Here is a 27425-nt window from a genome sequence, read left to right as displayed (position 1 = left end):
ATATATATATATATATATATATATACATATATATATGTGTGTATATAGGGGCCTACTTGTGATCTCTGCCAAATAAATAAATAAATAAATATCTTTTAAAAAAAATACATTTAAAAAAATTTCTGTATATAGGGACACCTGGGTGGCTCAGTGGTTAAACATCTGCCTTTGGCTCAGGTCAGGATTCCAGGATCCTGGGATCGAGCCAGCGGAAAGCCTGCTTCTCTCTCTCTGACTTCCCCTGCTTGTGTTTCCTCTCTTGCTATCTCTGTCAAATAAATACATAAAATCTTAAAAAGAAAAAATTGTGTATACTGGGGTGCCTGAGTGGCTCAGTGGGCTAAGCATTTGTCTTGGACTCAGGTTATGATCCCAGGGTCCTGTTCAGCGGGGAGCCTGCTTCTCCCTCACTCTGCCCCTCCCCTCTGCTTGTGTGTGCATGCTCTCTCTCCCTCATATAAATAAATAAAATCTTTTAAAAAATTTGTATATACTTACTTGGTTTCCAACAGTTGTGTATTTTCTAATATAAGATTCTCAACTTCACGACCCATTCCTACCAAAAAAAATTTCAAAAGATAAATAAAACCTTTCAAAAAATTATCAAAAACTATATAAATTTGCATTATAATAAACTAGATACCCAAATTTTAAGTTATAAATTGTATCTATCCTTTAGTATTTTTTCTATAATTTCTTTTGATATATCTACTTGCATACATTATAAAATTATAATTATCCATCAAAAAACAAAGATTTTGTTAGCCAATTCTTTTTAACAGTCTGTATTTTGTTTCTCATAATTATTTCAATTGATCAAGACTTTTCTGCTCAACATTCTAAAAAGTAGCAGTAAAATATTTAGAGGAAAAAAAGTGTAAGCATTAATACAGATCAGAAATTATTTCCAAATCACAGCTGGTATTTTAGGCTTTTGCCTAATAATTAGGTCTTACTAAGAAAGAACAGGCAGAAACAAGCCAAAGAAGGACGGAATCCCAATGCAGATGAAACCTTACCAAAGAAATTATGGTCTTAAAGCCCATGCATTCCATGTAAAGCAAAAACAAAGAACAAGAAATGTTTTATGTAAGAAACAGCATGAAAATAGATTATTAATCTGTAAAGTTTTATGCATGATATGAAATACACCTGGAATCACAGTGTTATGACTTAATGCATAATGATGTGCAAAAGATAGAAATTAAGATGATTTCCTCCATTCATAAGGATGCTCTCTGACATGTTATACCTAAAAAAAATGCTTTACCAATTCTTTTGTGTGATGAAACTGAATAATTGGATTGAAAATCCCACATCAATAATACAAAGTTTCCTTCAAAGTGTCACCTCTGAAATAATAATCAGTTATTACTTTACAGAATCCTTTTAATAATTTAATGAGGACTGTAAAGCAGAGTATTCAATGCAAGATTCAATGCAATGATCTTTAGGGAGAAGAAAGTTATTTAATTTGCTACTTTTAAGAAACTGAAGAAGTAAACCACCACACTAGGGAAGGTATCTCAAAAAAGTTACAAAAACAAAAAAGCAAAACAAAGCAAAGACCCACCATTCACTCATCCTAAGGTAATGTTGAAAAACTACATACAATGGAAGAAATATTATTCATATAACCCAGCTATACAGGAAGTCCTAAGAAAACTATATAAGGAAAAGGAGTTAACGTGTCCCTTGATTTTTTTAAAAGGTAGTATTTCAAATGACTTAAAAGATAATTTAAAACCAACCTAGGAATCCTAAAAATTGTATACTCACATATGAACTCATACTCTGTATTATAATTATCTCAAATACTCTCAAAGATCAGTGTACTTCTACCATGAAGAACTAAATATCACATAGTAGCTTATTTAATCATCTATGTATTCTCCAAAAGGTGGAAATAAAGACAAACTAAAAAACGTTTCCAAATTCCAATTCCAAAATGAATTTTGGCAAGATATGCTGAAATATTTGCTTTTGACTAATGTTAACTTTCAATAAAGCTACACAGTCAGAAGAAATAGGTTTAGATTGGTTGAAAGAACTTATGTAATGACTGTGTTTGCCATAAACTCTCAAGCATGTAGGGAGATAAGCATAAAAGCTGAAAATATATGGAAGGCAAAAAAAAAAAAAAAATTGAGCAGAAAAAAATGATGAGAAAGCATTGCATGAGAATAGCAGCCAGGAACACCTTGCTTAAAAAGCAGTAATAGTAAAGTATTTAAAAGCATACACACCAGAATATTCCCCTGGGTAAGCAGCCCAAGAGAAAAATGAATGAGAATCACAATTAGATCGTTTTCAGAAAGCAAGATCTCTGCTCATTTATTTCAATGAGAGGAGACAATAAAATTTAAAAGACGTAGAGAAACAATTAAACACAATAAAGTGTAAATATTATAAATAAGAGAAAATTTTGAAATATGTATTCTATGGGAATCGTATCTGAAAATGTAGGTTCTAAAGTTTACACACACTCAGTGAAGAATTCTCTCAAAATATCGGGTATAAATTTAATATATATGTCAATAGGATTGTCCAAAATTTTCATTTTGAAATGTATGGATAAAAACTAACTCATAACTATAAGAAAAACATAACTTGGAGGTAGCCCCATTTCTATCCAAGGTTTCAACCAAACATAAACTTAGGTCTGACATATTTGGAAACTTTAACTATTAAAAACATGCAAAAAACTGCCTGGCAGATTTTAAAGTCACAGAAGTCTCATTTGGATTTTAGCATCAACCCTCAAGCTAGGTTCATAGTTGGGCCTCCAAATTATCTGTCAGTCCCTTGAGAAAGTATGCACAATTTTATCTACCTATACATGCATTTTTTCAAAAGTACACTGCTTTCTTACAAATTCTCCCATAAAGGAGTTTTAATCCTAAAAGGTGAAGAATCACAGAATTACAGGGGAAATAAAACCATTAGAACTATTTAGCAATCCATTCACTTAATTGCTGTGCTATGGTCCTAAAGACTCAATAGAAAGCAACAGACAAAGCTGTCTTGGCCACATTGAGCTCAGAGCCTACCCAGAAAGGTGAGTACATACAAAATTACAGTAAAGTATAAAGAGTAGCATTGTAAAAAAAATGAGTGCCATGAGAATACATTTCAGGGACAACTAAGCTTTAACTAGGGGATCAAGGCGGAATTCCAATAGGAGGATATGCCATTTAAGTAAAGGCAAGGAGATTTATAAAGAGATATGCAGTTTTTGTTTTTAAAGAAAAGGGTGTAAACAAGCCTTGGTGATTGCTTCTGAGAGAAGAGGGAGATTCCGAATGGAGAACTCAGTGGATGGTGAGGCATTTCACGCAGACAGTACCTGCTGGACTAAGAACAGCCCTGAACAGAACAATGAACATAATGAACGAACTGAGCTGTAGGCACATCAAATGTAAAGCCCTACAAATCACCTTCGAGGTGTCTCCTGCCTGGGCTGTTTCAAAATAACAGTCTGGGGCTCTAGAAAAAGATACTGAAAGGAGATAAACACTGCGGAGCTATTTTTCATGAAAGCCTAGAAACAAGGGCAAATAAGATTTCCCAAACAAAGAAGCAGGCCTGGGATACTGATATCCTCAAAGATGGGCAGAGGGAAGAGGATCCTGCAAAGACTGAAAAAGAATAGTCAGAGGCAGAAAAGTCTGTTATCACAGAAATCCAGCAAAGATGGTGTTAAAGACAAACGTTATCTGAGAAGTCCTGTGAAAGAACAGAGAAGGAATGCTGGATATAGTAAACAAGGCTGTTTCACTATATGTGAGTTCGGGGAAGAATGCCCATATGGAGTACAGGGGGATGAGATGCAAGTGGGAAAGGGGAAATCCTGACAGTTAAAAGCAGGTACACTTTCAAGAAGTTTTCTTTGTTTGATCATGTATCACAAGCATCTAGAATAGTGTCAGACACATAGCAGATACCTCCTCGGTATTGCTGCATAAAGGTGTGACCAGAAATGGAAGGAAAGGGAGTGACAGGATACGAAGGTACTGAAGATAGAGGTGCAGAGGAGGGCAGTACTTTCATTCCTAAGTGGAAAAGATTTGAACATTTTTAAATGACAAAAAAAAAGAAGTAAAGAGAGTGAAGTTGAAAATATAGAAAGATAATCAAGAGAAAGAAAATCCCAATAGGAGGATGTATGCCTTCCAAGTTCTAGGTACATGACTAAAGTGAATGGGAAAAGGATCAGTGAAAATAGGAAGTCAAGAAACAAGGACAAATGGGGGGTGGGAAGGGCTTTACCTCTTTTATATAATTAAAAGCAGAAAAAATAATCTAAGTGTGGAATATATGCATAATGATTGCAAAAATGTATACCCTCAAACAAGAGAAGAGTTTTACAAAAATATATTACAATAACATAGTAATCAAGAAAATGAACAGAGTTACAGAAATGGGTCTATGTATTTACCAACCCGAGGTCAATTAAAGAACTTTGGGAAATGATTTTGGTGGTTTCACTATCTTCCATTTCCTCAACCACTATCACGAAATTGTACAGAAGAGAAGCCAGGGAACAACTAAGTGCCTTGGAAATTTCATTTACCATCTTTGACCAAAAGGTATTCATGCAGGACTGCCACTACATTTAAGGTGATATAGTAAAAACTTCTAATCTGGAACATTCTAGAGATAAATATATCAATATCTACAAAAGGAAAAAGACACTAGTTCACACTCTATTTCTTATTTTCAAACTAGAAAGAAAACCAGAGTATTAGGATTTTGCTTTTAACCTATTCATTATGGTTAATTCTCTGACTTAAAGAATGGAAGTTTTCAGAAAACACAAGATTTTAAAAGACCACAATTATTTCTAAGTACTCTGTGGCTTCTTAACTCTTTACAAAAAGGAAAGTTTGGGACCACCAACCTCAAAAATTGTATTATTCAATACTGGAATATGAAGTAGCAGAATATACAAACCGAATTAAAAAGGATGCAGGAATTTGGGTGGGGGGGTGTATGTTGATTCTGGTGATTATACAACTCCATGCTTTTGTTAAAGGTCAAAAAATTCATCATAAAGAGTGATTTTTTACTGTATATAAATTTGAATATAAATTCAAATACTTAAAAATTCTTCTTTCCAGCATTTTTTGCACCTACCGTTCAAATATGCCAAGGGACTGTTTCATAAAAGGAACTTTTCATTCACAATTTAATGTTAACTAAAGTTAAAGTGCAAATTTAAAAATGGGGTGTTCCTTAAGAATTCATCTTTACCCCTCCTTGAGAAATGCAAACTCATTCAATTGCCTCCAGTACTTAACTTATACTTTAATGTGGGAGTTTATGTCTAATTCAGGAAGTTTTATTTATAATAAACTTTCAATCTCTCTTACTAGATAGACTGTGAGTTCCATTTAGACAGAACTTATGTTTCCTTCAAAAAATACTTGAAACTTTCGAGAACATAATGGCAATCAATAAATTTAACACAAAATAATGCAAGGAATCCCACTCCACAGTCACAAAAATTGACAAAAAGCACCTTTTGAGAACACTATAGTCTGTATTATAATTACACTAACAGACACACAATAGATACATAAATTTCTTCAAGGCTGGTATCTATTCCAAAGGCAAGGGTTGTTAATGCCATAAGGCTTTCAATCTCTGTAAGATCTTAAGTTATAAAAAGATACGCCAAAGCTAACTGACATATGTCAAAATCATGTAATTATTGTTCAAAGAGACTTCAGAGATCACCTAAAGCAGAAGTCTATACATTCTTTCTGTAAAGGGTCAGATGATAAATATTTTAAGTCTTTGTAAGCCAAAGGATCTCTGTAACAGACTACTTAACTCTGCTGTTATGTGCCAAAGCAACTACAGACAATAAGTAAATGAATGAGAGTGGCTGTGTTCCAATAAAGCTTTATTCATACACACAGGAGATGCACTGGGTGTGGACCCATGAGCTACACAGTTTACTCAACCTCTAAACTTGAATCCGGCTCCTTCATTTTATACACAAAGAAACTAAGGCCAAGAGAGGTTAAGCTCTTTGGCAAAGGTCACCAAATAACGGAAGAGCCAAATGCAGTATTCTTTTTTCAAACCAGCTGTTCTTCAACAACACAAATGCTAAAATGATTATCTTCCCCATATAGCTAAAACAGAATATTCTGTGAAATCTCAGAAAAAACAAGTATTACGTTTTCTTTTTTAATTAAAGTCAACAGAATTTAAAGAACTCTATAAGCCAGGAACTACCTATCAATCTATACATCTACATATCCATACATCTGGACGCACACACACACACACACACTCTCACACACACACTAACACACACATACAGATATACATCACTGTGCTCCTTATGTGTAATACAGTTCTTGGACTACAGCATGTGTTCAATAAAATGTGCTGTATGAATTTCAAAATACAAATTAAAGTGCAATTCAACTCGAGGGATATCCATAAATAAAGATGCTTTCATTTAAAACTTTTATGATCTCAAAGAATACATTCCTATTAATTACCTGAAAGTGTAATAACTGTGTGCTACTGATCAGTTAGGGACATTTTAAAGGAATTTTTAATTAAATCATTTTAAAAATATATTTCTAAAACAGTATACTTCTTCAGATAAGCTATCATACCTAGTAAATCTGCTCCTTCATCCACATCTCCAATTAGGCCTGAGCCAGCTGAAGACAGTTCTTCAAAGAGAGATTCTGTATTACGATCAAAAGCTTTGTTTTCTATGCCTTTGGTGGGAGTGCTGTGCAACAGAAACAACACAACCAAATCAACATACATTACAGACTTTATCAACAGTGTAAAGTGAATACAATAGGCAAATAGTTGTCCACTTGTTATTTACATTTAATACAAAATATAATTTTAAAAGATTTCTAAAAGGTTTCCTACGGAATTCCCATTAAACTCCACAGAAAGAACAGCTGAAGAAAATACAGAATGTTTACTTTTTGGCCGTATCCCAGTAAACACAAACAATAAATGACAGCTAACAGAGCACAACTCTGCCTTGTATCAGACATTATATAAGCACTTTACCTAGATTTCCTTACTGAATCTTCCCACCTACTCTACAAAGGAGGTACTATTATCCCAATTCTATAGAATAGGAAACTAAAGAGATGAAGGAATTTCCCAAGATATCCAGCAAATGCGAGAAAGAGGAAGGATTCAAACCCAGACAGCCAAGCTTCAAAATCCATGATATTAACTAACTGCCATGTTTTATGTTGTCTGGATATAAAATGGCATGGGCATTTTATTTTTAAGGGCAATTATAGTATCTGTTAAAATTCAGAATACAAATACCCTCTGATTCAAGAATTCACTGTCAAAAAAATCCTACAAAAATCCTGTCCTAAGAAAGTAATTACGAGGGGCAACTGGGTGGCTCAGTGGGTTAAGCCCTCTGCCTTAGTAAACTCAGGTCATAATCCCAGGGTCCTGGGATTGAGCCCTGCATCAGGTTCTCTGCTCAGCAGGGAGCCTGCTTCCCCCCTCTCCCTCTGCCTGCCTCTTGCCTACTTGTGATCTCTCTGTCAAATAAAAAAATAAAATCTTTAAAAAGAAAAAGAAGTAATTACGAATGTAAAAGGATGGTCCGAGCAGCATTCTTATAGTAGCTAAAAGCTGAAATGACCTTAATGATCATTTATAGGTCAGAGATAAGTTATGGATATACATAAATGTTAAAGATTTTTAACTTTATAATTAAAAACTAAAGAAACCCATTATAAAGAGGTGTGTTTTTAAAAAGCAAGGGGATGCCTGCGTAGCTCAGTAGATTAAATGTCTGCCTTCTGCTCGGATCATGGTCCCAGGGGCCTGGGATCAAGTCCCATTTCAGGCTCTTTGCTCGCCAGGGAGCCTGCTTCTCCCTCTGCCTGCCTCTACCCCTGCTTGTGCATACACATTCTCGCTCTCTCTGTGACAAATAAATAAATAATAAAAAGCAAGTTACAACACAGTGTATATAAGCCCTTTACAGCATGGAATATGCAAAGAAACGGGGAAATGTGTATGTTCGTGCTTTAATGTTATATTAATAGAAAAAAGTTGGGGTGCTAGGTGGTGCAATTGGTTAAGTGTCTGACTCCTGGTTTTGGCTCAGGTCATGGTCTCCGGGTCATGGGATGGAGCCCCATGTTGGGTTCTGTGTTCAGCACGGAGTCTGTTAAGGGTTCTCTCTCCCTCTGCCCCTGCCCTCCTGGCTTTCTCTCTGAAATAATAAATAAATCTTAAAAAAAAAAAAGTTTGCACAGGACTTCCAGTTAAACTTGGTGGACTAAACATAGTCATTTTCCACCTATAGAATATAGAGAATAGAGAAAGAAATTGCAGCAGATGGAATGTGAACAAAACTGTGTAAGATGGAAAACAGGCAAACAGGAGAAAGTGATTTGACCAATCAGAAAAAGCTGAAACCTAAGCCACTAGCGTTTAGGGAGGAACTCAGCATGCTGCCAGACCTCTGAAAGGGCCAGGCACTGAAGGAACCAGCAATCTATAGAAAGATGAATGCAAGGGAGAACATAAAACAGAAGACTGGGATGAAAGACAGCAAAAGAAGCACTATGAGTGAGATCCAGTCCTCCAGAACACAGACCACCCTCCCCACAGCATTGCTCCCTAAACAATGGATGCCATATTTACATGTTAAAAGCTGGAAACCAGAGAATCAGCATCAATTACTTCAGTTCCAGCAAGACAGCCACGGAGCACAAGACCTTTAAAGAAGGCCTTTATTATAAAATAGAGAGTCCAAAAACAAATGCACTAAGACAGAAGCACTTAGAGCAAAAAGGAGACAACTCAAGCAACAGGAAAAAAAAGTAGAAAAACAACAACTAATTTTTTTCAGACTAAACATTGTATCCATAAAAGAAGAGCAGGATGTTATAAAGAGTAATCCTAAAAACGTTTAGGGGGGAAAAATCAATGAGGGTTGAAAGATAAAGTTGAAGAAATCATATGAAAGTTAGGACAAAAAAATAGAAGGGAGGAGGTGGAATTATGAGGGTTAGTCCAGGATGTTCAATAGCTACCTAACAGATATTCCAGAAAGAGGAAAGGACAACAGTAAGGAGAAATAACAAAATTTCTCAGAACTGGGAGATATGAATTTCCAGATGAAAGAACTTACCACATATAATATACAAAAGAAGACCCCTATGTCAAGCACACAATCAATTAATTTTTTAAAAGATTTTATTTATTTATGTGAGAGAGAGAGAGAGAGAGAGAGAGAGAGCATGAGAGGGGAGGTCAGAGGGAGAAGCAGACTCTCCATGTAGCAGGGAGCCCAAAGCGGGGCTCGATCCTAAGACTCCGGGACCATGACCTGAGCTGAAGGCAGTTGCTCAACCAGCTGAGCCACCCAGGCACCCCGATCAACGAATTTTTAAAGGGGAGGGGCACACGAGGGATAAAGTGAAGATCCTAAAAGCTTCCAGAGAAAATAAACAAAAAAGCAAGAATCCAAACAGCAACTCTCAAAACTCAACATGATAATGAAGCAATGTCTTCACAATTCTGAAGGAAAACTTCTGAATATTTTCCAACCTAGAATTTCTGTTAGCCACTTCAGTACCAAGTCTGAGATTGTCTCTCCCTCTCTGCCCTTCCCACTTGTGCTCTCTCTCTAAAATAAATAAATCTTAAAAACGAAGCACCAACAATAAGATGACCAGGGATCCTGGAAACAGAAGATACAACATAGACAGAAATGACGCAAATTCCCAGCATGATAGTGAGGTCAAACGCCAGGACCAGAGCCCATGACACCTGGGCTGGAAGATGCGAAAAGAAGACTCCAGGATAGAGGGTGCCAGGAAGCTGGCTTTGCATATGGCCATTTTGAGAGCCGTTTACATTAATGATTCGCAAGGTACCTCTCCTTGAACTAGCAACTGGTATGCAGAAGCCTAAGCAAACAAAACAAAACAAAAATCCAAGAGGTTTTACTAATTCCAGAAAAACAAAGTTGCACAAGATAGGAAATATAATCACAGCATATTCTGTGGCTAACCTGTGATCAGTATCTATATAGTCATAATGATTTAAACAATGCATGTTAATGTAACAAAAACTGACAATTATATTGAGAGGATGAAAGGAAGGATGATGGTTTAAGGAGCTGTACCCTTGTCATCTTTCACTATAAGGTCCACAGCTAGTATCACAGCATTTCTAAAGCCAGAGTTCCTCATCTGATCCACAGAATACAGAAAAGGATCTAAGTGACAATCTTCTCAATGGCAGCTAATTCATTATACAGAAGAAGCCTTGGGGCATTAAGACTTAATTTTCTCACAGAATCCCAGCTGTGAACAGAAGGAGCAAGGAAAAGAAGCACAAGGATATGACTTAGATACCTGAGGAAAAATAGCAAAAGAGAACTAAGATGTGGCTGCCGCCACCGCCACATCCACAGTCATGGGGAAGCACGAGTTCTCCGTGGACATGACTCGTGAAGACCACTCTAAGGTGGTCAGTCAGGTGCTCAACAAGCTGGCAGGAGTCGAGTTTGACAAGGACCTGCCCAACAAGAAGGCCTGCATCAGCTCTGAGAGTGTGGACACTCTGCTGGAGACCCTGGAGAAAGAGGAAAGGCTGTTTCTAACCTTGGCCCAAAGTAGCCAAGGCCTGGACCCCTGGGCCTAAGATGGACCAAAGGGGGCAGAACGCTGACCCTCTCCTGCCCTCCAGACAAACCTGGGGCCTGGCAGTCCTGCTCAGGGACGGGTGTTCCTGCAGACACCCTCCTTTAGCCTGCTTGCCCTCCCCAGCATCCCTGCAATGAAGCTGAGCCACTTTTGTTGAGAAAAAAAAAAAAGAGAACGAAGTGAGAGACACTGCCTCTTGAGAATGGGACTAAGGGGTGGGTAGGGGCAAGGGACTACTACTGCCCTTCATATTTTGAATCGTTACCATTTGACCTTACGATTATACATGCGTTAGTCTAACAAAATTTATTGTTTCATTTTTAAAGAGGTTCAGGATGACAAACTGAAACTGCTAGTAAGTGGCTGTGTCTCCTGAGGCTCAGGAAAGGATGGATGAAAAGCAAATCTCACTTCTCACACTCTGCATTGTTCGCTTTTTCTTTTTTTTTTTTTTAAGAGAGAGAGAGTGCAGGGGCAAGTGGTGGGAGAGAGGGGGAGAGAGGTAGGAAGAGGGAGTGAGAACATCCCAAGCAGGCTCCACACCCAGAGCACAGACTGACGCAGGGCTCACGGCTCAATGCGGGGCTCTGATCTTACAGGCCCTGAGATCATGACCTGAGGCAAAATCAAGAGTCAGACACTTAGGCCACTGTGCCACCCAGGTGCCCCTGCGTTGTTTACATTTGTAAATAAATAATAAAAAATATTTTCACAGGATAAGGCCTTTGGAATCAGAGAGTGCTAGATTGAATGGAGCTCTACTTGCTGACTAGGTTATGTTTGCCGAGTTATTACACATTTCTGAGCTTCCTTACCTGTAAAATGGGGATGAAGACATTGACTTCATAAGGTTGTAATTAACATTATATCACATGATGATGATGACAATAATACTAACATTTATTAAACTGGGCCCTTTGCCAAAGATTTAACATAACTTGATTGATTTAATCATAATCATCTGAGGTATTATCACATTTCCTTTTTATGAAGGAGAAAATACATGTCAGATTCAAATCCAAGGCAGTATTTGAACCCACACAGTCTTACTCTAGGTTCATGCTTTTAACCACAACTGTAGTGATCAATAAATGGCATGTATTTTTATAGTCATTATTATTAAAGGATAAATGTTATGGAAGAAATTAAAAGAAACGCAGTAGCTCCTGCATGAAATTCCTGAACATCCATACGCTTTAGAATACCTTGATTAAGATGACAGGTAACAATTCTCTTCCCAACGCTAAACAGACTCACCATGTAATGAAACTAATTTCTTCCAATAATGAGATCATTACAGTTTGATCTTTTTTTGTTTTGTTTTTTTGAATAGGCTCCACACCCAACGTGGGGCTTGAACTCCCAATCCTAAGATCAAGAGTCAACTGCTCTACTGACTGAGCCAGCCAGGCATCCTGAAACCATTACAGTTTTGAAGTGAGTACATATGCTTCTTCCTGATCTGGTGGAAGGAACAAAGGTTGCTCAAATTGTTACTTCCCCTACTCCTGTTTCTATGTTTCTTCAAATTCCAAAAAGTATTGGTTACATCTTGGCTGTCTTCTTCCCTCTCCTTCTATATGCTCCTAATCCCTGATGCGGCAAAGGCAACATTTCACCACAAAACATTTCGATCACATACAATGTCCAGTTACAAAGATGGAAACTAGAATATAATACTAATGTTTCTTCAGCAAAACATTTGAACACCCTTGTTTTCTGGCAAGAGACCAGAGAATAACAACATGCCTCTGGGAGAGGGAAGGAACGGACAGAAAGTCTTCTTCTGACACTGACAGTACCTTGAGCCTTTATATCCACTGAGATCCTTGTCCATATCCAACTCAGGAGTGGATTCAATGATTGCTTGAACTTCTGACTTCTCTTCATTTTCAGCAGAGCCTTGGGAAAGGACAAGATGACATGAATAATGCATGTATCACATACTGACCCTAATATGAAAATCCTGTTGCTTCAGTGGTTATAAATACATCATTTGATCATAAAATAATTTTAAGGTTGGGTTCTAGGAAACATGGGGTTAGACAAGATATCATATATTCTAAACAGTGAATATCAGAAACTGATAAATAACCAAAGCTTTTACTTGTATTTCTTGGGACACAGTCCATTTTATCCCAGGGCAGAACTCCTTGTTTGTTTATTTACTAATTTAGGTGTGAAATAGAGAGAAATTAAAGATGAAGAATACTGTCCTACCTTTCAGGCTCTCCATTCCCTGAGCTCCCCAAATCTGTCTCTCAAAAACACTGATCATCATCCCTTTTAAGCTTACTTATAATTCAGTATGATTTTATAAATCTAAAGCAGTAACAGCCCTAAGTTGTACCTTTTCACACCCACATGATCTTTATCAGAAAGTAAAGAAATAGCATCACTTACCTGTTGATACATTTCTAGTTTCTTGGGCTACCTGTACTTCAATATGCTTGCTTATCTCTGATTTATCTGGTGTATCTGCAACCTTCACAAATTCTTCATTATCTTCCTTTAAGGGAGTATCAGTAGGAAGTGTGGCCACATCTGACGCAGCTGTTGATGCTGGAGTAGTAGCTTTAGATCCTCCTTGGCTAACATCAGAAAGTTCATCCTACAAATAAAAAGAATTATTGAGGCAGGTTGTGCCTGGTTGGCTCAGTCAGTTAAGCGGCCAACTCTTGATCTCAGCTCAGGTCTTGATCTCAGGGTTTTGAGTTCAAGCCCTGTGCTGGGCTCTACACTGGGCATGGAGCTTATTTAAAAAAAAAAAATCATGGGGAAATCTTTAAATGATTAATTTATTTTAAACCATTTTCTTAAATGAGCTAAGAAAAAAACTTGCAGAGAAAAAAAATTCTATTAAAAAACACTAATAGGGGCGCCTGGGTGGCTCAGTGGGTTGAGCCTCTGCCTTCAGCTCGGGTCATGATCCCGGGTTCCTGGGATGGAGCCCCGAGTCGGGCTCTCTGCTCACCGGGGAGCCTGCTTCCTCCTCTCTCTCTGCCTGCCTCTCTGTCTACTTGTGATCTCTCTCTCTGTCGAATAAATAAATAAAATATTTAAAAATAAATAAATAAATAAATAAAACACACTAATAGAGGCACCCGGATGACTCAGTTAGTTTAGCATCTGCCTTCAGCTCATGTCATGATCTCAGGATCTTAGGATAGAGCCCCAAGTTGGGTTCCCTGATCAGCACGGAAATCAGCTTCTCCCTTTCCCTCTGCCCCTTCCCAACACCACTCACTCTCATGGTCTCTCTCTCAAAAAACAAAATCTTAAAAAACAAAACAAAACCAAAAAACAACAAAACAGCAGGGAATAAGAAGATTCTGAATCTCACGAGAGATTCAGAGTTTTGTACTGTACACAGAAACATCCTACATTCAGATCATCTGAAATACTGTTAAAAGGGCAGATTCTAAGCCCAACTCCAATCTTTAGGCAGTGAGACCAAGTAATCTGCATTTTAAAAAGAAATCCAGGTGATTTATATACTCATCAAAATTGATAATTACTACTCTAGGGTCCACAAATAGTCTTTAGGAAGGACACGTTCAGACTGAATTTTATGCAAAAATTTGTGGAGAATGCACTTTTCTGGAGAAAAAAAATCTACAACGTCTATCAGGTTTTCAAAGAGGTTTAAGGCCCCCAAATAATTAAAAACAGTTGTCCAAAAACTGAATTGCTAGGTGGCATATCTGAAACTAATGTAACATTGTGTGTCGATTAATAACGGGGGGGTGGGGGGTGGGGGAGGGGATTTAAAAAAAAAAAAAAAAGAGGGGCGCCTGGGTGGCTCAGTCCTTGAGCGTCTGCCTTCCGCTCAGGTCATGATCTCGGGGTCCTGGGATCGAGCCCCGCTGTCTGCTCAGCGGGAAGCCTGCTTCTCCCTCTCCCACTCCCCCTGCTTGTGTTCCCTCTCTCACTGTGTCTCTCCCTGTCAAGTAAATAAACAAGGTCTTTTAAAAAAAAAAAAAAGAAAAGAAGGGCACCTGGTGGGCTCAGTTGGTGGAGTATGTGACTTTTGATCTCAGGGTCATGAGCTCAGGCCCCATGCTGGGCATAGAGCCTACTTAAAAAGAAAAACAAACACAGTTGTGCAATGGCTACTGATAATGAGGTAGTTCTTTTAGAGCAAAGTACCCAGGTCTTTAAAAAAATAAATAAATAAAAGAACAGAACCTAGGGCAACTGGGTGGCTCAGTAGGTTAAGTGTCCAGCTCTTGGTTTTGGCTCAGGTCATGATCTCAGGTTCGTGAGATAGAGCTCTGTGCTAAGCTCTGTGCTAAAAGTGGAGTCTGGGATTCTCTCTCCCTCTCCCCCTCAAATAAATCTTAAAAAAAAAGAGAGAGAGAGAGAACCTGACAAAAAGTTTACAAGTAGTAGGAGGAGGAGCAAGAAGAAGAATTAGGGTAAATTAGTGAGTTTACCATTCACTAACTGTTCGACCTTGGGTAAGTTACATATTCTTTCTGTATCTATTTCTTATTTGTAAAATAGAGATAAGGTACCTAATTAATAGATTATAAATTATTCTACATAAAGATGACAAAGTGTTCACACATACTGAGTGTTCAAAATGTTAGTAACTGGGATGCCTGGGTGTCTCAGTCAGTTAAGCATCAGCTTCAGCTCAGATCATGATCTCAGTGTTCTGGGGATCGAGCCCCACATCAGGTTCCCTGATCAGTGGGGAATCCTGCTTCTCCCTCTCCCTCTTCCCTCTGCTTGTTCTCTCTCTCAAATAAAATAAATGAAAAACAAAAGCTTCGCAATTATTATATAGCAAATAAAACAATATGTTATGCACAACTGAGAATTTTGAAATGCATGCTTTTGGCCTAAAGCAAAAAGAATATATAAACGTATTAAGTTATGCTACTATGGTGGAGGATGATTTTTAGTGACTTCTATTTCCCTCTTCAAAATTTTATTTAACTTTTAAAGCACATTGTTTAAAATGTTACAGCTATAAAAATAATGAAACAGAATCCATATCATTAAAAAAAAAACACTATACCAATCAAAATTACATATATAATCTAAGCTTTATATTGTGCAATCTGGGGGCACCTGGGTGGCTCAGTGGGTTAAGCCTCTGCCTTCAGCTCAGGTCATGGTCTCAGGGTCCTGGGATCGAGCCCCGCATCGGGCTCTCTGCTCAGCGGGGAGCCTGCTCCACCCGCCCCCCCCCCCCCGCCTGCCTCCCTGCCTACTTGTGATTTCTGTCAAATAAATTTTAAAAATCTTAAAAAAAAAAAAAAAGTGGCTGAATGAATACAAAACCAATTACCAGATGAGAATGCAGGGTGACATGAATTATATATTTGCTGTGGCAAATCAAGAGCTCTTCATCCAGAAGATGTGATTGAGAGAGAGACCATATATATATATATATATATATATATATAGGAATATTACTCAGCCATGAAAAAGAATGAAAACTTGCCATCTGCAACAAGAATGGTAAGCTACAGAGTATTATACTAAGTGAAATAAGCCAGTGAGAGAAAGACAAATACCATGATTTCACTCATACGTGGAATTTAAGAAACAAAACAAATGAGCAAAGGAAGACAAAAAAAAAAAGAGAGAGAGAGACAAACTAAGAAGCAGCCTCTTAACTATACAGAACAAATAGTTACCAGAGGGAGGGTGGGTAGAGGTATGGGTGAGTAGATGGAAGGGTATTAAAGAGTACATTTATCCTGAGGAGTGCTGAGTAATATACGGAACTGCTGAATCACTATATCATACATCTGAAACTAATAGAACACTGTATGCTAACTGGAATTAAAATTTAAAAAAAAAAAAAAAAAGACTTTTTTATCCCTTCAACAGTGCCCCACAGACTCTGAGGGTTGTTTTTTTTCTTGTTTGTCTATTTGTAAATGATGAGAGGTATAGAATGTCACAGAATGTGAATGCCATACCAGCATGAGTTACCCACTGAAGAGGCTAAGTATCTTGGCCCTACTGACGAGCCTGAGCTCTAACACATGGTTAGAACCCAAGTGTTTACCAAAGACCTTCATCCTAGAAAATTCCTGCTATTATCAACTTCTGAGTTTATATTATACTTGGACTTGAAAAAATAACTGGTCAGCAACCAATTATTTTATTGCTAATCATCATTTTAAGAAACACACATATCCACAACCGATAATGATCCATTTACCAAAAGAAAATTCCCCCTGAGATTTTGAATCTATCAAAGGAAAAATAAAATAGTATACCCATGTTAGCATATGATACTTACCTAAAATGAATTTTCAGTGGCATGGGAAAGTCCTTATATGTTAAATTGGAATATATATATATACATAAATAAAATGTATATATGACATTTATAACAGCAAAAAACGGCAAACAATGCTCCAAAATAGGAGATTAAGCAAACTACTTACAGATCCATAGAAGAGAATAGTATGCAGCGATTAAAAACTGTGCTGCAGAAGGTTATTTACTAAATGGAAAATATTCAAAATATTTTGCAAAGACGCTGGGGATTAAAACAATTCAGTATGGGGGCGCCTGGTTGACTAGTCAGTTAAGCACCTGCCTTTGGCTCAGGTCATGATCCCAAGGTCCTGGGATCGAGCCTCACGTCAGGCTTCCGGCTCAGCGGGAAACCTGCTTCTCCCTTTCCCTCTGCCACTTCCCCCTGCTTGTGCTCTTGCTTTCTGTCAGATAAATAATAAAATCTTTTAAAAAGTAAAAAATAGTAGTAATAATTTGAGGCCCATTTTTTTCTTTTCTTTTTTTTTTTTAAAGTAAGCTCTATGCTGGGGTGCCTGTGTGGTTCAATTAAGTGTCTGATTTCAGCTCAGGTCATGATCTTAGGGTCCTGGGATCGAGCCCCACATCAGGCTCCCTGCTCAATGGGGATCTGCTTCTCCCTCTCCCCCTGCCCCCCAACAAGCTCATGCTCTATCTCAAATAAATAAAATCTTTGAAAATAAATAAAGAAAAAAGTACGCTCTGTGCCAAACATAAGGCTTGAACTCATGACTGTGCAATCAAGTCACATGCTCCACTGACTGAGCCAGCGAGGTGTGTCCCTTCAAGTCTATCTTGTACTTGTCATTTGTCTCTCAAGTAAAAGTCAAGAAGAGAAATGATTTCCTCTTCCTCCCTATCACCCCACCTCCAATGTCTAGTTACTTCAACCTTAAAAAAAAATTACTTAGTGGGGCACGTGGATGGCTCAATGGGTTACATGGCCGCCCTCGGCTGATGACACCGCAGTCCTGGGATCAAGCCCCGCGTCCGGTGGGCTCCCTGCTCCGTGGGCATTCTGCATCTCCCTCTCCCACTGTCCCGCCCCCTGCTCCTTCTCTTTCTCTCTCACTCTCTCTTTCTCAAATAAATAAAATCTTTAAACAAATTTACTTAGTAATTAAACAGTTCACAACATAAAAAGTTTGACAAAAAGTCTTCCTCCCCAAATGCCTCTGTGGATCTGGGAGTACCAAATAAAGCAAACAAGAGAGCTGAACCTAAACCGGGAAAAGGACTGGGCCATCTTAGGGATTCTAAAGGTTTGGGACTATAAGGAAGTGGTAAATTAGGATCTGCTTAGAAGAAAATTTTAAATTTGTCATGGGCTATCCAAGTAACATGAGATTTATTTATCTGTAACTTACCTTTTATAGTTTTACCATATAAAAATATTTTATACTCATTAAAATAGCTCACTGTGTGGGTTGTACTTCTGGATCTCAGGGAGAGCTGAGGAGAGAAAAGCTCTGAAATTGAAAACCATTTTCAAAAGAGGCATTTCTCGTTGGTCTCCCAGGCAGTGGTGACATAATCCTCCAAAATTAGTAGGAAAGGACTGACATGACAAGTCTCTGCTACAGTGTTTGGTTGGAGGCACCGTATTCTTATATGGAAGAAATTATGTCATTCTGTCACTAACAATGCCTCCAACTAAGAAAGAATGAAGAAAGACAAATCTAAATGTTAATCTTTTAAAAGATAAAGTATATCACTTTTAGTCTCAACAGTAAGCTTGTAAGATACCAAGTGCAAAATAACAGAAAATTCTTGGGGTACCTGGGTGGCTCAGTCGGTTAAGTATCTGCCTTGGGCTCAGGTCATGGACCCAGAGTCCTGGGATCGAGTCCCCCCACCCCCAAAATCCCCGCTCAACGGGGAGCCAGCTTCTCTGTCTCCCTCCACCCCTCCTCCTGCTCATGCTCTCTCTTTCTCTCAAATAAATAAGAGTAAAAAAGAAAAGAAAGATGGTAAATTTTATTCTGTATGTACTTACTACATACAAAAAAGAAAATAGGTGTCATTACTTTTAGCTTCACTTGAGATACTATAGTGAAAGCTATCTGGCCTTTGTGCCATTTTCTTACTGGCTTTAGATATCAGGCTAAAAGTCTATAAGCCTTTACAAAATATTTTCAGTTTTTCCATTCATCAAATGCCTCCCTCGTGTGCTCAGTCCTGCACAGAATATTTATGTCATGTGTTGGTCAGCATCCTGTAACTACTTATGTTCTGAGAGACCATAAGTTTAACTAAAAAAGAAATTATCTACGGACAACTTAGAAATGGGGGGAGTGGGGCCTTGAGGTGGCTTAGTCGGTTTAGCATCTGTCTCTCGGTTTCGGCTCAGGTCATGTATCTCTGGAGTTGCGAGATTGAGCCCCACATTGGGCTCCACACTCAGCATGGGGTCTGCTTGTGATTCTCTCTCCTTCTCCCTTTGCCCCTCCTCTCACTCCTGCATGAGCACACTCTCTCTTGATCAATAAAATCTTGACAGAAGTAAAGAAAGGCTCCAGTGTAGAGTTTTCCTAAGTAGCCTGCCTGCCTTCATTTGAAATAAGCTAAATAAAGGGGCAAGCAACTCTATTACATAAGCCTGTTTTTTATGATTCAAAGATTTTAGGCCTAATGAAAGAAAAGACAAAATTACAAAAACCAGCCCCATGCATCCCCACTCTAACATTTAGCACCTTTTATTTTAATTTTTATGTTTATATTTCTTTCCCCACAAGTAAAAGTAAAATGTCTAAAGCAGTGGTTAAGCTCTTTTGATTTACAACTCTATGGCATAACAGAACCACAAAATTCTATGTGTACATATATATTCTGGAAAGTTTCATAACTATGATTCCTAAAGGACTTTGTGACCCAAAGAAACACTAAGAACCCTAATTCTAGACACAATTAGATGAAATAAATCTAGATGTTAATTATACTGTAGGTTTGAGAAAATTCTGATTATTAAAGGAGAGGTATGAATTTCCTAACCCGGAGGGTATTTTTGAAGAAAGGGGACACTTTCACTGTCACAAATCAGCTAAGAGTTTCCATGGACCTGGATGGATAGGGGACCTAACCCACAGTGAGTGGGGAAAAAGCCTTGTTTTTATATCCCTAATGCCCAGGGTATCAAGCCTGACATGAAGAAGGCTCAGAACAGATGTTTGCTGACTAAAGCTGAACAGTGCCCTGACTGAAGCTTAAGAAATCTGTTCAACAAGGGAGACAGCCTACAGTATAATGACACACTGGGGCTGTCTCCAGGATACATACAAGTTATATACATTATGTCCTGAGGAAGGTATTTGTGCAAATTTGTGCAAGGGTATTTGTGTGTCCCCTACCTAAAGCTGGATAGATGGAAACAGGCTGAATTTTCATAGGATTTACTTATATTTTCTCTCCTTTATTTTATTGTTAAAGATTTTATTTATTTGACAGAGAGAGAAAGCATGCATGTGCACAAGCAGGGGGAACAACAGGCAGAGGGAGAGGGAGAAGCAGACTCCCCACTGAGCATGAAGCCTGACATGGGGCTCCATTCCAAGACCCAGGGATCATGACCAACTGACCGAGAGGCACCCCCCTCTCCTTTATTTTAAAATGCTGTCTTTAGGGGAGGAGTAATTTATAGGTTACAGTAAAGAACTAGCAACCACCACAGAAACAATGTTTCTCTTGTATTTCAGTGAAAAACATCAGTAGTCTTTCAAACTGAGCACTAGATGTCTTAATAATAGCAGCTGAATATGTAACCAATAGTTAGTTGAGTTTCTATACTTTTTGTACGGTGAGTTGAAACACCATTCTCACCTCCTGTTCTACAGCCTTCAGTGGTTCAGGACTACTGCTGACCTGGGAAGAAGGAAAGCATATACAAGAGAAAACAAGATCCTGTATTTACTAGGTGTTAGCATATTTCTAAGTTATCTTTGGCTTGCTCTAGCTCTCAGGATAATAAGATCTTTGTAATCTACTATGTTAAAGTGAGGGTTTGGGGGGTTTGTTTTGATTTGGCTTAAAAATATCTCCTTCAAGCTCCTCAAAAAGTTGAAAACAGAGCTACGCTATGACCCAGCAATCGCACTACTGGGTATTTACACTAAAGATACAACTGTAGTGATCCGAAGGGGCACCTGCACCCGAATGTTTATAGCAGCAATGTCCACAATAGCCAAACTATGGAAAGAGCCCAGATGTCCAACACCAGATGAATGAATAGAGAAGATGTGGTGTGTGTGTGTGTGTGTGTGTGTGTATGTGTCTATATATATAGATATCTATATATATAGATACATATATGTATCTATGTATCTATATATATAGATATCTATATATATAGACACATACACACACACACACACACACAATGGTATACTACTTAGCCAACAAAAAATGAAATCTTGTCATTTGGAATGATGTGGATGCAACTAGAGGGTATTATGCTAAGTGAGGTTAAGTCAGAGAAAGACAAATTACCATATGGTTTCCCTTGTATGCGGAATTTAAGAAACAAAATAGAGAAGTATGGGGGAAAGGAGGGAAAAATAAAGTAAGACGAAATCAGAGAGAGAGACAAACCACAAGAGACTCTTAATCATAGGAAACAAACAGAATTACTAGAGGGGAGAGGGTGGAGGATGGGGTAACTGGGTGATGGACTTTAAGGAGGACATGGGATATAATAAGCACTGGGTATTATGTAAGACTGATGAATCACTGACCTCTACCTCTGAAACTAATAATACATTATATGTTAATTAACAGACTTTAAGTTTTTAAGAAAGTACAAGACACACACACGAAATAAGATAAAAACATCTCCTTCAACCCTCTAGTTTAAGAGATATGGTTCAGGGGCCACATGTCTTTTTTTTTTTTTTTTTTTTTTTTTTAAGATTTTATTTATTTATTTGACACAGAGAGAGAGACAGAGAGAGGGAACACAAGCAGCGGGAGCGGGAGAGGGAGAAGCAGGCTTCCTGACGAGCAGGGAGCCCGATGGAGGGCTCCATCCCAGGACCCTGGGATCATGACCTGAGCGGAAGGCAGATGCTTAACCAACTGAGCCACCCAGGTGCCCCCCGCCCTTTTTAAATACTTTATTTATTTGTGAGAGAGAGAGAGAGAGAGACTCAGTCCATGCACAAGCAGGGGGAGCACCAGAGGGAGAGGGAGAAACGGGCTCCCTGTTGAGCAGGGAGCCTGATGCAGGGCTCCATTCCAGGACACTGGGATGACGACCTGAGCCACCCAGGCGCCCTGAGACAAATGTTTCTCTTAAAACACAAAGTAACCAGAAGCTCTAAATATTCTTGGTCTGGAAACTCATCAAAGTCTTCTTGAAAGATTAAAATATGGCTGTAGGCTCTCTGTTAATTCTCTCAAAAAGCCACAGATAAGCAAGGCATGATTCACTTTATAGAAATCAGACCTCCTCTCAAGGTTTGTTTATATGATCTCTGCTTCTGGGTTATCATCATCTTTAACCCTTCTCAACTATTCAATTTATCAAAAGCTGGTGGGGGGATTGGGTGGCTCGCTCTCTCTATAGAAATGGAAAGACCGCAAACACACATTTTTTCATGAAAAACAAAAAGCAAGCAGTAGGAAAATACTTAAAGCATCTAGCATTTATCTTACAAAGATATTATGAGTGTGTATTATCTATGTGCATATGTAAAAGAAAAAGGTCTGAAGGATAGATACACCAACTACTCATAATGCCTGGGGGAAAGTAGTGGAATTTAGAGTTGGAGAAACTTTATTTTTGGTCTAGATTGTTTAATATTATTTAAAATTGGGAAACTGCATTAACATTTAAAAATGTTATCCTGGGGGCACCTGGGTGGCTCAGTGGGTTAAAGCCTCTGCCTTTGGCTCAGGTCATGATCCCAGAGTCCTGGGATGGAACCCCGAATGGGGCTCTCTGCTCAGCAGGGAGCCTGCTTCCTCCTCTCTCTCTCTGCCTGCCTCCCTGCCTACTTGTGGTCTCTGTCTGTCAAATAAATAAATAAAATCTTTAAAAAAAAATGTTATCCTGTTTTATAAAATATATGGACTCTGAGAACACTTATAATATCACTTCTATTATCTGGCATAGTGGGCACTCAATAAATATTATATAAGGCAAAAAGAAGGTAATTTGTTTTCAACAGGTAATTATTAAAGTTATTTTTCCTATTCTAAAAGCTTGTTTAAATATTTAATATCAATAAGAATATAATAAATGCTTATGTTGTCAATTACTTCAAAAGAAGCCACCTTTGAAACATAGCTTTAAAAACCATCATTTTAAAATAGTATTATTTAGATACCAATTTCTGTTCTCAACAAACATTAGCATCTTAGGCAACACACAACCCAGTAAATATGTCAAAAAGAAAAAAAAAAATCTCGCTTTAAACACCCACTAAGAAAGATCTGGTTCCAGTCCCCTGTATCTTACAATTTTGTCAATTATACCTCAACAAAGATGAAGGAATGAATGAACAAGTGAATAAATAAATAGGGAGAAAATACTAAAAAATTAAAAGGAGTATACTTGCAACCATTTCTCTCTTCAAACCCCAACCCAGAGCTGTGGATGGTTCCTGAACGTCAAATGAGGATATATGTGAGCAATAAAGTTTACAAATAAAAATTGAAGTTACAGAAGAAAATCGTTATCCTTTGTCACAAGCAAAATCATGAAATATTAAAACATACAATCCATTTTTCTTAAAATTCTATTTTTATTTTATCCTATTCTAAACACAAATACAAAAATCCAAAAGGACATAATACACAATATAAATGAATGGAAAACCACAACATAAACATCAAAGAAAGAGCCTAGAAACAATCACATTTCAAGCAACAAGCATATTTAGTGCCTAGATATTGGTTCCTAAATACAAGAACCAGGGCTCCCAGGAGCAGCAGCAGACTGTAGGGCTGGGACACAGAAAACACTAAGAGCCTGGAGCATCTTATGGTGCCAGGAAAGTACTCAAAAAAGTATGGGGTATGTTGAAAAGATACATAAGTCTACCTGAAAAAGCTCCTGATTCCAAAGCTGGAACAATTAGAGCAATAAAATAATTGACAGTCACATTCTATTAACAATTGCCTTTGTAGGAGACCCTTCAAAGAAGAAAAATATTTTGAGGGAGTATATATCCAATCTGTAGCCACTCATACACAGATCCATCTTCAGGCATGCGCAGGTGCATAAACACATACAAGTGCACACACATCCATGTGTGTATAACCTACAGAATAAAATCAATGTCCATGAGTTCAAACAAAAAAAGAAGAAAGGAAAGAAGGGCCAGAGGAAGGCCTCACATTTACAGAAGAATTCCACGAAGAAAATAGAAAATAACCATTGGAACATCACAGTAATAACTGTTAAGATCCAGTCACAGATACTAAAATAAGTGGATAAAAGTTTGAAGAAAAACACAATATTCGCACATTCTCGAAGTGTATCTACCAAGATACTTTAAAAAAAAATTATTAATTTAGAGAGAGAGAGTGTGCACATGCATGCACAAGAGCAAGGGGGAAGGGCAGAGGGAGAGAGAGAATAAGAGAATCTCAAGCAGACTCCCTGCTGAGTGCAGAGCCAGCTGTGGGGCTCAAACTCACAACCCTGAGATCATGACCTAGGCCAAAACCAAGAGTCAGAGGCTTAACCAATGCGCCACCCAGGCACCCCACCCCCAAGATCCTTATTAATTATAAGGGGAAAAACAGTAACTACAGCAGAGAAATCTAGCACACACCAGCTAAACCAAGCCGTCAAGGTTAATAACCACCACGAAGGCATATTGCTTCTTGTCAAAAATATATGATCTCAATCTAGTCATGAGAAATCACTGGAGAAGGTCAATCTGTGGGGCATTTTACAATATAATTAGCCAATGCTCCTTGTGCCCCAAGATCAAGACTGAGGAACTGTCGCATGTTGGAAGAAACCGAGAAGACAAAGCTCAGTGCAATGTGGGATCCTGGACTGGATCCTGGAACAGAAGACAGTAATAGGAAAAACTCATAAAACCCAAATATAAGCCTACAGTTTAGCTAATAATATTGTACCAATGTCAACTGTCTTAGTTTTAATAATGGTGTACACTATGGTAGTTAACACTTGCTGATAATGGGTGATGAGTACAAAGGAACTCTGCACTGTTTTTGCAACTTTTCTTAAAGTCTAAAATATTTCAAAAGAAAGTTAAAAAACTGAGAGCTCTAATGTTTTAGAAATGTTTAGTTACACATTTTATAATAGGAATCTTAATCACAAAAGAAACAGGAGTAAGTTTCCACTACTATAGAAATCCAAGTTTGGAAAAACTAAAGAAATAGGAACTAAATTGTTAGCCACAAATGGAGGAGGATGGAAAATTCTTCTGAACAAGAATGCTGGCTCTGTTTAGCCATTTCCTGTTCTGTATGCTAAGCACATCCCCTGAAGAATGCAGCACACATTGACCACTGGCTTTACATACCAAACCCTGCTGACAAGAGCTTCTCACAGCCTTCTACTCAAGTATTTCAAGTCATATGGTTTTAGAAGAACTCTTAAAATTCTGACAAGTAGGCATCCATCCAATTGCTTTTTATTTGAAATTATTTTTCTCAGTTCTAAAAGTCACATTCTACTAACAATCACCTTTGAAGGAGACACTTCAAAGAAGAAAATATTTTTTTTTATTAAAGATTTTACTTATTTATTTGACAGACAGAGATCACAAGTAGGCAGAGAGGCAGGCAGAGAGAGAGGAGGAAGCAGGCTCCCTGCTGAGCAGAGAGCCCGATGCGGGGCTCGATCCCAGGACCTTGGGATCATGACCTGAGCTGAAGGCAGAGGCTTTAACCCACTGAGCCACCCAGGCGCCCCAAGAAAATATTTTGAGGGAGTATATATCCAATATGTAGCCACTCACACATCCATCTTTAGGCATGCATAGGTATGTAAACACATACAGGTGTACACACATCTATGTGTGTATATGTGAAACCAGATGGTCGGGGCACCTGGGTGGCTCAATGGGTTAAGCATCTGCCTTTGGCTCAGGTCATGATCCCAGAGTCCTGGGATCGAGCCCCGCATCGGGCTCTCTGCTCGGCAGGGAACCTGCTCCCCCCAGCCCACCCCGGGCACCTACTTGTGATCTCTGTCAAATAAATAAATAAATAAAATCTTAAAAAAAAAAAAAAAAAGAAAGAAAGAAAGAAAGAAACTAGATGGCATCTGTGAAATCACTGGCAAATTGATACCAACCAAGGTCTGGAAAACAGCATGAAAATTCTATGTACAGGATTTTTTTTTTTTTAATTTATTTTTATTTGTCAGAGAGAGAGGGGAGAGAGAGCAAGCACAGGCAGACAGAATGGCAGGCAGAGGCAGAGGGAGAAGCAGGCTCCCCACCAAGCAAGGAGCCCGATATGGGACTCGATCCCAGGACGCTGGGATCATGACCTGAGCCGAAGGCAGCTGCTTAACCAACTGAGCCACCCAGGCGTCCCTATGTACAGGATTCTTAAAATGATACCTAAAACACATCATTCTCTTTCCATATCTGGACACAAGGAAGGGCCATCTGAACTCTAAACGTGTAAAGCGATAAAGAATTTGAACAACATCGCTGGATGAAAGGACAAATGGGTTTTGGCAGGCAATTTGGCATATCCATCAAAATCTTAAATACACATTTTGATTCAGCAATCCCACTTGCGGGAATCATAAATACAAGTATATAATTATGTATAATTCAATACGGCATTGTTTATAATAGCAAAGAACCAGGAAAAATTGAGGTGTCCCATCAACAAAGTAGACTTTAGTAGATCCCTCCCTCCACGATTCTGATGTATCAGTGATTGTCCTTCACTCCCTTATTTTTAATTTCTCTTTCTACTGGACTCTTGAAAGCACACAAAACAACCCAGAGTCTCCCATTCTAAGAGTAGCATTTCTACCACTCTCCTGACTCAAGTTACCCTTTTCCCTCTTCCCATTACAACCACCTGTCTTGAGTCCTAACACTTTCTCGTTCCTCCTTTTATGACTCATGTTCACTCCTGTTACTGGTCCTGCAATTTAAACCGCACAAACCTATACCTACAAATTGACAAATTCAATCCTCATCGTACTTGACTTATCCATACCAGATGACCCTGCTAACAACGGCTTCCGTTCTCAAGTTCTCTGGTCCTTTGAATATCTGAGGCCACAGTCTTTTATGGTCTCTCTTCTCTGCCACTTCCGGCCAGTGCTCTTCTTTCTCTGTACATCTTCTGCTTCTCCATCCAGGTTGCTCCCCCATTCCCACTCTGTGGATGCTCCCCTCCTCATCTGCTCAAGCTCCCACACCCTATGCCTGGACTGCCTTTCCTTGGGGAAGCCCTCATCACCCTGATTAAGATGTAACACCCTCATCACCCTGATTAAGATCTAACACCCAG

At 38.5% G+C, this 27425-nt stretch overlaps 1 protein-coding gene across 5 annotated transcripts in view; it reads right to left on the bottom strand.

Annotated features, from left to right (window-relative positions):
- Positions 1-27425, bottom strand: part of LOC111151228 (sperm associated antigen 9) — a 137240-nt gene that overhangs the window by 38106 nt on the left and 71709 nt on the right. For 4 of the 5 annotated variants that reach the window (XM_022509029.1, XM_022509026.1, XM_022509028.1 and 1 more), the window contains 4 exons: positions 13086-13293; positions 12485-12584; positions 6639-6760; positions 499-556 (listed from right to left, as the gene is read on the bottom strand). In XM_022509029.1, the coding sequence (XP_022364737.1) occupies positions 499-556; positions 6639-6760; positions 12485-12584; positions 13086-13293 (488 nt within the window). Of the gene's footprint in view, positions 1-498; positions 557-6638; positions 6761-12484; positions 12585-13085; positions 13294-20783; positions 20826-27425 lie in introns of all 5 variants that reach the window. The other variant, XM_022509027.1, reaches the window with a different exon arrangement.

The sequence above is a fragment of the Enhydra lutris genome, unplaced genomic scaffold (genome assembly GCF_002288905.1).
Source record: "Enhydra lutris kenyoni isolate GAN:26980312 unplaced genomic scaffold, ASM228890v2 scaffoldscaffold26, whole genome shotgun sequence".
Taxonomy (NCBI): domain Eukaryota; kingdom Metazoa; phylum Chordata; class Mammalia; order Carnivora; family Mustelidae; genus Enhydra; species Enhydra lutris.
This window is presented reverse-complemented; position numbering and strand designations above follow the sequence as displayed.